At 23.6% G+C, this 13344-nt stretch overlaps 2 protein-coding genes across 2 annotated transcripts; both read right to left on the bottom strand.

The window, feature by feature from the left end:
• Positions 1 to 935: 935 nt before the first annotated feature.
• On the bottom strand, positions 936 to 4729 carry LOC114195587. The gene is made up of 7 exons (XM_028086107.1): positions 4576 to 4729; positions 4385 to 4471; positions 4057 to 4245; positions 3784 to 3951; positions 1720 to 1773; positions 1474 to 1623; positions 936 to 1373 (listed from the first exon to the last, which is right to left on the bottom strand). The coding sequence occupies exons 1-7, from the start codon at positions 4720 to 4722 to the stop codon at positions 1002 to 1004; spliced, it is 1167 nt and encodes a 388-aa protein (XP_027941908.1). The 5' UTR covers positions 4723 to 4729; the 3' UTR covers positions 936 to 1001.
• Positions 4730 to 8986: 4257 nt separating this feature from the next.
• On the bottom strand, positions 8987 to 11663 carry LOC114195120. Its single transcript, XM_028085511.1, has 7 exons — positions 11535 to 11663; positions 11337 to 11423; positions 11019 to 11207; positions 10761 to 10928; positions 9837 to 9893; positions 9531 to 9677; positions 8987 to 9358 (listed from the first exon to the last, which is right to left on the bottom strand). Exons 1-7 carry the CDS (start codon positions 11661 to 11663, stop codon positions 8987 to 8989), a joined length of 1149 nt encoding a protein of 382 aa, XP_027941312.1.
• Positions 11664 to 13344: the final 1681 nt, after the last annotated feature.

The raw sequence follows: 13344 nt of genomic DNA, 5'->3' as shown, positions 1-13344 counted from the left end.
AAGATAACCAAATCTACTATAAAATATTCTCTTAGATTACCATGCTCCTCGCTTCCTCTACCTTTATTTTGAAATTAATTATTATTACTTATGAAATTGTTGTTGAAGTGAAACATTTTCACTATCTTTGAATTCTTCTACAACATATACATCAACATTAAATTTTGATGCAAAGATTGAAGTATACTTTCGACAAGAATTATTTATTTAATTTTGTCACTATATATACATTGTATACCGTCACCACATGTAAGAAATAACTTGTGATTGACTTTTCGAACATTGCACAAGTAATTTCAAACTTAACAGAGTTTGAAATTGGTGTCTTCCTATCTTTTAGTACTTTCTTTTCATTGAATTCCAAATATTTTAAATTTTTTATTTATTAAAAATAGTTTATAAAATACAATAATAAATAACTTCAAATAAATAATTTTTTGATTTCAAGTTTCTTAACTTTAATGCATATTAATGCCTTTTCTTGTTGATATGTTAAAATTTTCTCTCTATCTTTTATTTAGAATAATATATAATTTTGAAATAAATACGTTATAAAATAAAATAAAATAGACTGGCAGTTAAGTCTCGTACTAAAAAAATTGAAAAAGAAAGAATAAAGTCAATACAAATGTAACGTGAAATGTAATACATATTAGCCTATTAGGTGATTAGAGTAACTAGCTCAATTTATTCAATTAAAATAATATAGGTTCCTTTTTTTTAACATAATTATCTATTTATTCTTCTTATTCTTTCAATAATTATACATTTATTTATTTATATACATAAAACGAGGTATTTATGTTAGTTTTACACCCTAAAAAGTTAAACAATTTATGTTAACGTCCATAATTAACTATTATACATATAAATCATTTGCAAACTTGATGTAAAGAAAAAATAGCAAAGAAAAGAGAGAAAAATGGATAAGTAAATTGTACTTAATAATAAACCTGTTTATTCTTAAAGTTGATATAAAACATAATTATAAAAAAAAAAAATTAATCTCCACAAACACGACCAGGTCCTCCAAACAGGAGAACAGCCCCAAGATACCCTCCTTGATCTCCATAGTAATTAACACCATAACATTTAGTGACGTCACTGAAGGATGAGGTTTGATCAGGTTTAGGTGGAAAAATTTTTCTTGATTCATCTTCAATCAATGCTGATCTAAAATAACATGAATGAGTCATTTTTCTGTCAGGAAAATATCCAGATCCCATTTCAGGACTAGTATTTCCGACATCGGTTCTTGTTCTCCCACCCCATCCTACTACGCTTGCCGATTCAAAGTTCTTGAACAATGCTGCCGGAAAATAACCGATACTTGTCTGTCCGGAACTTAACCACCAACTTTTCGTCATCGGATCCTAAAATAGACATATTCACGTATATGAAAAAATTACTTTACACAAACTTTTACAAAAATAATTTTTTTTATAATAGTTTAAAAATAAAAAATATATTTACCAGAGTAAGAGTAATAGGAATCTCAAAAATTGGTCCACCGTATACAGATATGTTGGACACACGTCCACCAAGGTAGATTTTACGTTTGTCGATCTGAATAAAACCTGGACATCTAACGTTGAAGCATCCGGTCTTCCAAAAATTATCTGTCTATAGTATTAAAAATAGAAAAGGAAGTTTAATTATAATCTTTTTTCATAAAAATGAGAAAAGTGTAAAACAAGAGGTAACAATATCTCTTCTTACCGTCCATGAAGTATAAAAATGAGTTGCATTATCACCGTATAACATTGGATCTACCTGATGTCAAAGAATAAGAATAGTTAGATACATTCTATGATCCCTTTTCTTTTTTCTTTTTAATAAATTTTTCTAGAAGCCAACGATTTAATTGTAATAAAATAATTATTTATTTTTATTTTATTTATTTTTCTTTTCCTTTAACACGACAAATGTATGTATATAATAAGAAACAAATAATAGATAAAAAATTAACAGATTTAATTAATTTTTAAGTACTTAATAAACTTGAGTATTTCTAATTAACTTCTAATAAAAAAATTATTTGACCTATCATTACTCTCATCTTCAAACATGACCATTACTTCGGTAAGTCTTGAAATGGTAACAGGATGTGACGTTTTATTATTTTATACTCATTTTTAAATAAAAAATTTATCTCGGTTTTTATATCTAAATTTAATGGGTATGAAATTTTTGTTTTATCTCTATCTCACAAGATAACCGGTATACATTTATACTCGTGTCCATATCTGTACTGATTTCTTATTATTTTAATATCAATTAGTTATTTTTTTATAAAATAATAATAAATATTGTTAAGAAAATATATTTAGAAATAAACTATATTTGTTTACATTTCAAATTAGAGTACCAAATAAAATTTAATGTAAACCAAAATATTTATTAAGTTTGTAAATGTTAATGAGACAAAGTTGATAAAATTTAAAAATATTTTTAAGAAATTACAAAAACAAAACATATATTCAAATTTAAAAATATTTTAAATGTCTTTATACTCATTTTCTTAAAATTCTAATATATATTTTTTCACAGTAATAAAAATTATAATACACTACTTGAATGAAATAACACAAAAAACAAATATTAAACTGATAAAAATTGAAATTTAGCGTAAATCTTTTGAACTTCAACATATGTTGGATAGTAATAAACAATATTCATGACAATGACATTAAATTATTGTATTATAGTAAATGAATCTTTTTTTATACAATTGTACTAATAGAATTACACATATGACTTATGATAATGAGTTAGAAAATAAAAGTAATTATATAAAAAATATCAAAACAGTGTTCTACATTATAAAAATAAACAACAAATAAAAATATTAAAAAGAAATAAAAATAATCAAATGTATATCTTAAAAACAATTTAATATACTATTGAATGAAATTTCACTAAGAAAAAAAATGTTTAATTAAGGGTATAATAAGATGAAAAATATTTTAGAGATCTAACAAAAATTTTCAAATATTAAACTAGTCGAATTGTTGAGAGATAATGAAGATTGTTTCAGAAAAAAAAAAACAAAAAGAGTTCCTAAATTGAAACAAAAATTAAGTATATGATAGTAAATGATAAATTTCTTATTATCTAACAAATGAAGTGTTTATATAAAAGAGTAGAAATATTCAAATATTAGACATACAAAATATTTAATTTTCATATATCATTTGAACATAACTGTATAAAGGTTCTTATTAGAGAGAAGGTATATTAAAGATGTGAATTGATTTCATGGTGCGGCCAAACAATTAGACAAGAGAGAAAAAAATGTGTAGTTAATGAAAGAAAGGTTATAAAACTAACCACTAATAATTATATATATATTGTATTACCTAATAAACTATGAATATTTTAGTAATTTAAACGGAGATGAGGATACGAGCGGGAATGAGTATTAGGGTAGGTATAGGGACAAAGACATAATCGATATGTACAAACTCATCTCTATCCTCGTGTTCAATTGAAAAAATCAAGTATTATCCATATTCATATCTAGCCAATTCAAGAATTTTTGATCAAAATAGAAATAAATTTGAATAATACCTAGAAAGGCATATTTATTTGTTATTTATAGTCAAGACACTTCTAAAAGAAAGATTGAGAAAGTTGAGTTGACTAAGGGGTTACAAAAGATTGGAAGGAAAAGTGACCAATTGATTGATACTAGAAAGAGATTTAAAAGTATTCAAATTTAAGACATAAATTAAAATTACTTTATTTTGTAGGAAAATCATAAATTCAAGTGTTGTAACTCACATGCCATCCTGCAGATATTTTGTTGATACCGTTTCCAGATCCATTCTCAGCCCATAGATGAGCCAAAGATATTTGAGTATTCTTATGAATTTGTGGATTATAAACACTAGTTGTTCCACTCACTTTATAATAAGGACCCGAACGTTTATTGAGAGATACCTCTGCAACCTAAAAAATCAATATGTTAAAAAAATTAATCAACTTTAAAAATCAAATGTCATATAATTTTAAGGAACAAACGATCAACATTAGATATTAGATAAGATATATTACATGAACACCAGGATTGCTTTTAACCAACATATGATGATTTAACGACAATTTTTCTTCAGTGATATGATCTTTTATTGTTCTCTGAATAGGAACTGTTCCGTCTGGACAAATCTCCTCGTCAAGTCCAAACATGGATTCAATCTCTAAACTATTCCCAGCTGTTTCTTCAATTTCAAAATTGGGTTTTAACTGTAAATAAAGAAACAAACAAATTAATAAATAGTTTATTAAAATGTTATCAAAATTAGATTGAAAGTTAAAGCCAAATAACTGAAATATTATAGAGTTGAAGCTGTTCTATGTCATCAAATGTTTTTATTATATATACCTGTAATTTATGATCTCTTAATAAAGGATGATTAAAAGCTGGTTGTTTGTAAATGTCAACACAATCAACAATGTCTCCAAATTTTGTCTACAAAATCCAATATAAACAAAATTAAATTAGTAATTCATATAATACGATATCAATAAAAGAAAAGGAAATTACATAAAAAATATTCAAAAATTATAAAATACATGAATAGTCTTGATTGGAGAATTAGTAATGGGATTTGCTTTTATCTCAAACTTCACATCTTCCTTTGATGTAACTCGAATACCATCAACATAATAACTAATATGAGTAGTCACCAAACAAAAGATAAAGAATAATATCTTCATCATCTTTTATTCAACTCTATTATCTAACAAGAGTACTTGATCATCTATATATACACGTATAAGATGATTAAAAATGTTATAAAAGATAATTTAAAATGTATCTTAAAAACTAAAGTCAAATATATTAACATAATAAATTAATTAAAATCAGGGACGGATCAAGGGTGCAGGAGGGGCTCGGCTCCCCAAAATTTTGAAACTTTTTTACAATAAATATTTTGATTTTTTTATTATAAATATCATGTATTTTAATTTTATTTTGTTATAAATATTAAATTAAATATTTTATTTCTTTTATAAACATAATAATTAATACTAATAAATAATAAAATATAAAATCAAATATAATAAAGAATAAATATTAAAAAGATTTATCAAGATATTTTTAATTATTTATTTTTGTGTTTTTCATAAATTGTTTTTATATTTCATTCTCATCTGTTTTTTTTGTTTCTGAAAAGAAAAAGATCTATTATTTTTTCTCTTATTTCTCCTTTATTCTCTTCCCTTCTCAAGGAAGAAAAGAAGAAAGTAATTCTTTCGTCTCACTTGATAGTGAAATATTAATTCAATAATTTATTTAATGAGCCTATTTTATATGTCTATGTCTTGAATTTCTTACAAATTGTTCTCATCTTCCATTCTTACCTATTTTCTTTTCTTTCGGAAGAGAAAAAAATCAATTATTTTTGCTTTCATCTCTCAACTGTTCTCTTCCATTCGAAGAAATAAAGAAGAAGGTAATTCTCTTTTGTCTCACTTGATAGTGAAATACTAGTTTCATAATTTATTTAATGAGTCTCTTTTATATTAATTTTTTATTTTATCAACATAGAAGAAAACATGATTGTACTTTGTGTTTTTTATAATTGAATTTTAAGTGTGGTTTGATTATCATCGAATTTTCTTTTGGTATTTATGTCTCTCAATTTTTTATTAGATTATGATAAATCATTTTTTAGTATTTTTTTTAAAATAGGTATATTGATGAAGAATAAAGGAATAGATTATTTAAATAGGTATATTGATAAATCATTTTTGGTATTTATGTCTCTCAATTTTCTTCGTATACTTCATTTTTTATTGTATTAGTGACAATAATGAAATGTATAAATTTTGGATGTATTATTTGGGCACCCCCAACAATGTTGGTCAAGATCCGCCACTGATTAAAATGTGAAACCTTCTACATATATTATTATTAAAATCATTTTGTCACTATATGGTATTTATTACATATTAATTATGTTATGGTTTTACTTTATAATATTTAATGTCCTATATTTTTATTTATCGCGCTTGTTGGATATTATTTATTATTTTTAAACAATTATGATTATTTATTTTAAAATTTGAAATTTTTATAATAAGTTTTGAGAATATTTCTGGTACATGAGAAAATTTAATTAATTTTATTTTTAAAGTTTTTAAAATAAAATTTAAGATTTTAAAATTATAAACAAAATAAATAAATATGTTCAGTTTTTTAATTAACTTTTTTAAATTAACTAAAATACATGGAATAATAATAAAATTTAGAACGTCATAATATGACAAGTCACCAAACAAAAGATGAAGAACAATATATCCATCATCTTCTCCTGAACTTTATTATCTAGCACGAAAAACTCATGAGTCATGAATTATATATACATGATAAGGTAATTAAGAATGTTATAAAAGATAATTTACAATTAATTAAAGTATGAAACCTTCTACATATATTATTATTATTGAAATCGTTAATATTTAATAAACCCAAAGTTCCCATTTCATATTAATTCTAAAATAATTAATATTTAATACTCATTAATACTGTTTTAATACCCATTATATGAATCATTATTTCATACATCAAATTCAAATATAGATACTATGAAAACTCAAATTCAAATATAAATACTATGAAAACTCAAAAGAAGTCATAGATCATGTCATTTTCTCAAATAAAATATCAAAACGGTCATACTTCCTGATTTATCATTAGAGGATCGAAAAGATGGTGGGTTCAACTTTTTTACTAACAAAATATTAACAAATATTTCATTATATTAAATGCTTAAAATAATTTTTATTTTCTTCTAAGTAGTTGTCTTTTGAGTTTAGTATCAATAAATTATGTGATTGTTACTTTTATTTTCTTGTTTCTATCACCGATCAACTTTTTCATACTATCTAAACCTTCTTTGACACTTTCACCTTGTGTTTGGATGAAACATTTCAACAATTCTAAGAAATTGAAATGCATTGCGTTTGGAATTCTTGCAATTGAATTTACTTCATTTCTTAAATAATCTCTTTGTATAGAGTAATTAGAATATCTTACATTTCAATTACTAGTTTGGATAAAACAATTGAATTTCTCTTATAAGCAAAAAAAATCATTTTAACAATATTTATTTTAATATATAAAATATTGAAATAAATTTAAAAATTATAATTGTCAACTTAAAATATTTAAATTCAGTCAAATTTTGATGCCGACTAAACAAAATTTGGCCAAATTTGATCAAATTTTGGACGGATCTAACTCGATCAAATTTTGCCAAATTTTAGTGAGGCCAACTCCACCGCATTTGGCTAATTTTTGCTGGAAACGACTCAGTCAAATTTGGCCAAATCGACTCGGCCGAATTTCAGTCAGGTCGACCAAGATGAATTTCGGCCAGAGTCAACTTGGCCAAATTAAGCCAAATTTTGATTAGGGCCAACTCAGCTATATGTTATATCCACATATCATTCTAACAATTTTAATTTCTTGAACAACCATAAGTAAAGGCTCATTTCTTTCCTCTTAGCCATATTGCAATTCTCTGTCTTTTGTTTTTATCATCAAAATCTGGTATAACATGGAGAAGCATGATGACCAAATATACTATATGTAAAATATTCTCTTAGATTTACCATGCTCCTCGCTTCCTTTACCTTTACCTTGAAATTAATTATTGTTGCTTATGAAATTGTTTTCAAGTGAAAGATTTTCACAATCTTTTAATTCTTCTACAACATATACATCAAAATTAAATTTTGATGCAAAGATTGAAGGATACTTTTGACAAGAATTATTTATTTAATTTTGTCACTATATATACATTGTATACCGTCACCACAGGTAAGAAATAATTTGTGATTGATTTTTCGAACATTACATGAGTAATTTCAAACTTAACGCAGAGTTTGAAATTGGTGTCTTCCTATCTTTTAGTGCTTTCTTTTCATCGAATCTCAAATATTTTTAATTGTTTATTTATTAAAAATAGTTTACAAAATACAATATTTAATAGTTTGAAATAAATAATTTATTGTTTTCAACTTTTGTTAACTTTAATGCATCTTAATATCTTCTCTGGTTGATATGTTTAAATTTTCTCTCTATCTTTTATCTAGAATAATACATAATTTTGAAATAAATACGTTATAAAATAAAAATGAAATATAAAGTATTTGACAGTTAAATCTCTTCACTAAAAAAATTGAAAAAAAAGGAAGAAGAATAAAGTCAACACTAAAAAGTGTAACGTGAAATGTAGTAACTTTTTATAATATATATAAGGCTATTAGTAACTAGCTCATTTTATTCAATTAAAATAAATATATAATTTTTTTAACATATTTGTCTATGTATTCTTCTTATTCTTCCAATGATTATATATTTATTTGTATATATACAAAACTAGATATTTAATATTTATGTTGTTTTTACACATTAAAAAGTTAAACAATTTCATGTTAGCTTCGATATAATCAACTATTATATATAAGTTGAACTTGATTTAAAGAAAAAGTTAAATATCTTTTTGGTTCTAAAGTTTCAGTAAATTTTGGAATTGGTCTTTCTTTGAAATTTTTGACCAATTTAGTCATTCATCTATAGATTTAGTCCTTTTAACCAAATTTTGCTAAGTTTATCTAACATTTCAAGCGCATTTCATAATAGTATTTGAATTGTTTACATCGTTAGACCCATTTTCACTTAAATGTTAACTTAAATATTATTATAAAACGTGTTTGAAACTTCAAATAAATTTAACAAAATTTGATTAAAATGACTAAATCCACGTATTTCTAGAAATGAAGGATTAAATTAGTTAAAAATTTCGATGAGAAACTAATTCCAAATTTTACTGAAACTTGAGAGATAAAAAACATATTTAACCCAAAGAAAAATTACCAAGATAAGAAGAGAGAAGAACAGAAAAACAAAAATTGTACTAAATAGAAATGTTATTATTCTTAAAGATGATATAAAAGATAATTATAAAGAAGATTAATTTCCACAATCACCCCCGGGTCCTCCAAATTGAACAACACTTCCAAAATCCCCTCCTTGATCTCCATAGTAATCAACACCATAACATTTACTGTTGTCAGTGAAGGATACAGTTTGATCAATTTTAGGTGCAAAATCATTTCTTGATGAATCTTGAATCAACATAGATCTAAAATAGCATGCATGATTACTGATTTTATCAGGAAAATGTCCAGATCCCATTGCAGGACTAGAATGACTAATATCAACCTTTGTTCTTCCACCCCAACCTATTATGTATGCCGAATCCAAATTCTTGAACAACGGTGCTGGAAAATAACCAATATTTGTAATTCCAGATTTTACCCACCAATTTTTCGTACTTGGATCCTGAAAACATGTGTCACTTTTCGTGAGTAACATACCATACCCATGATGCTGGAAAATAGTTTATTTAGACTTTTACAAAATATAAAAACTAAATATTTTATAATTTAATTTAAAAACAAACATATATTTTTATAATAATTTAGAAATAAAAATATATTTAACCTTTATTTACCTGTGTAATAGAAATGGAAAGCTCAAAAGTTTGTCCACCGTATGTAGAAACACGGGAAAAAGGTCCACCAAGGTAAATATTTTTGTTAACTTGAACAAAACCTGGACATTTAAGGTTATAGCACCCTGTCTTTATGTAATTATCTGCCTGTATTATACAAAAATTGAAAGAAAGGTTAATTATTTTCTATCATAGAAATGAGAAAAGCTAAGACAATAAAGAGAAAAGAGAATATTATATTCTCTTCTTGTTTAGTTTCTATATATAAATTAAAGTAAAACAAGATGTATTGCTATCTTTTCTTACCGTCCATGTAATATAGAGACGGGTTGCAGGATCATTACCATATAATTCTGGATGCACCTGATGTCACAGTAAAGGAATAATTAGAAACTTCTTATGTTCATTTTTTCTTTTTGTTTAAAATTATTTTCTAAAAACCAACAACTATGATATGTTTTCTTGATTATAATAAATAAATAATTAAAATCTAAATAATTAAACACACGGTTCACTTAATTAAAAAAATGTTATTTTTTTATTTTTTTCAGTCAAAACTAAATTGTACTAATTAAAATCTAAATAAACTTTAATACAATCAAAATATAAAACAAAATAAAATAATACAAATTATTTATGCATTGACTAAAAAAACAACCTAACATGATCCAAATGTAAAGCTTAACTTAATAAAAAATAAATGTGTAACCCTTTTATCTGCAGGTTGGTGAACTAGGTTCCAAATGAGTCGGGTCAAAAATCAATCCGTATTGAAATTTGTAAAAGGATTTCAACCTAACCCGATATGAACCCATGATAAACCGGATTGTCTCACGGGTTCTAACCCATTTGACACTTCTACTTGTGACATAACATATGTATATATATGTATACAATAAAAAAGAAAAATAGATAAAAAAAATAGAATTAATTAATTTTTAATTACCTCAAAAATTTGAATACTTTAAATTAATAAAAAGAAGTATGTGATCCACCTAATCATTTATCTCATCTTTGAATCTTGAATTTGACCATTAATTCGGTCATTCTTTTCTTCAAATTATTCTAATTCAGTCAAGTCACTCTTAAATTTATTGCAAAGAAGAATGACCAATTGATTGATTACTAGAAAGAGATTTAAAAGTATTTAAAATTTTGCTCAAATTTAAAACACAATTTAAAATTATTTAATTTTGTAAGAAAATCATAAATGTAACCATTGTAACTCACATGCCATCCTGCAGAGATTTTGTTGAGAGCATCTCCAGATCCCTTCTCGACCCAAATATGAGTCATAGAAATTTGACCTTTTTTACGAATTATAGGATTATAAATACTAGCTGTTCCACTAACTTTATAATAAGGACCAAGACGTGGCCTCGGAGATACTTCTGCAAGCTATAAAATTAAATATGTCAAATAATTAATCAATTTCAAAAATTAAATACCATGTAACTTTGACGCATAATATTATATAAGATATCTTACATGAATACCAGGGATGCCCTGCATCAATATATGATCATTTGATGAATTTTGTTTTTGAGTGAGATTATCTTTTGTTGATCTACGAATAGGGATTGTTCCTTCTGGACAATTCTCTTCGTCAAGTCCAAACATGACTTCAATTTCTGAACTATTCTCAGTTGTGTTCTCGATTTCAAGGTTGGGTTTCAACTGTAAATAAATAAACAAGCAATTTAAACTTTATTGAAAATTTAATCAAAGTAAGAAAGTTAAAACCAAAGCATTAATATATTATAAAGTTGAACTAATTCTATGTGATCAAATATTTTTATTATATACCTGCAATTTGTGGTATTTTAGCAGTGGATGATCAAAAGCTGGTTGTTTGTAAATGTGAACACAATCCACAATATCTCCAAAACTTGTCTATAAAATCCAAAATAAAAAATAAGAATCAAATAATAATTCATAATGTGATATTATGTTCAATAAAAGAAAAGAAAATATATAAAAAGAAATTCAAATATTGGGAAGTACATGAATAGTTTTGACAGGAGAATTAATACTAAGCTTCACATCTTCCTTCAATCTATCTTCAATAGCACCAACATTATGAATATGATTAGTCACCAAACAAAAGATAAAGAACAATATATTCATCGTCATTTTCGGAACTCTATTATCTAACAAAATGAATTGATGATGTATATATATACATGTATAATAAAGTGGTTAAAAATGCTATTAAAATATTTTGAAAATAATTAAAGTATAAAATATATCTTAAAAACTATAGTCAAATATATTAACATAATAAATTAATTAATATGAGGAACCTACTAATATATTATTATTAAACTCATTTTGTCATTAAGGTCCTGCTAAGAAATGTCTTTATTGATTAAGAACAATTAATATGTATAAGATTTTACAGAAGTCTATAATTAACTTTGACATTTAATAAATTTTAATTTTAATAATCATTTATACAATTTTATTTTATTTAAAGGAGAAAAATACCTGTAATTTTATATTATTATCATTTATAATTTATTTGATAAAAAATTTAATTAAATAATAAAATAATTTTAACATAGTTGTACTATTAAAATAATATAATAATAAAATTTAATGTTATCAAAATTTTAACTTTCTATTTTATTTTTAATTACGTAATAAAGTTATTAGTGATTTTTATGTTATTTAATAATACTGCATTAGTCATTCTCATTATAAAAAAATATTGTATAGAGTTCTAAATTTAATTTAAATATTAGTGTACTATAGTGATTTTTTAATTTTTTATAGATCAAATAAATTATCAATTACATGAATATTTTTGTCTTTTAAATAAAATAAAACTACATTAATAATTATTGAAAACAAAATTCATTTTAGGACAATAATATTTTGACAACGTAAATTATGACAATTTTCTTTCACAATCTAAGATGACATTTTCACATCTTTGAAGTGATTGTGGAATATACATAAATAAAAAAATTAAGAAATGGGAAGTCATTTAAAGATGATACCTCAAGGTTGTAAGAGTGAAAGTTGTTAGAATTTAATAGTTAAAAAATTATTTTCTTTCATTTTATAACATATTTAACTATCAACTTTATGTTTATTAATTATACATTGTCCACAGTTAGTATTATCATTATATGGTATTAATTACATAGTAATCAATTAATTAAAAAATATAATAATAATAATAATAATAATTATTATTATTATTATTATTCTAATAATAAATAATATTGTTGCTATTATTACAGTAATAATAAATAAATTGATCACAACAAAAAAATAATAATTTAAAATTAAATTAAGAAATCAAAAAAGTTAATCATTATAATAATGAATTATAGTAATGGAAAATTATAAAATTAAAAGTTATTTATCACTAAAATATTTACTATTATAATTTTTCATTTATAACGGTAATTATTTTAATAATAAAATTTGTTTCGTTTTATAAATTAGTGTATGTGTGTAAGTGTGTTATAAGAACCTTTTCTACTGGAATTGTTTTTCTTTTCAAGTTCGTTAACTTTAATGCATCTTAATATCTTTCTTTGTTGATATGTTGAAATATTATTTAAAAGAATATATATTTTTTAAATAAATATGTCATATAATGAAGAATTAAAATTTATTATATAATTATTTATAACATTTAATTAATATTTTAAAGGATTAAAATTTTATTATTAAAAAATAAATTTTAGATGTTAAAAATTTAATTAAAATGTAAATAAATGTTGTCAAAGTTAACAATTTTAATAAATTAAAGTAAGATTTTTGTTAAAAATATTCTTCATAAAAATTCAATATTAAATAT

This window comes from Vigna unguiculata, chromosome 8 (assembly GCF_004118075.2).
Source record: "Vigna unguiculata cultivar IT97K-499-35 chromosome 8, ASM411807v1, whole genome shotgun sequence".
NCBI classification, from domain to species: domain Eukaryota; kingdom Viridiplantae; phylum Streptophyta; class Magnoliopsida; order Fabales; family Fabaceae; genus Vigna; species Vigna unguiculata.
This window is presented reverse-complemented; position numbering and strand designations above follow the sequence as displayed.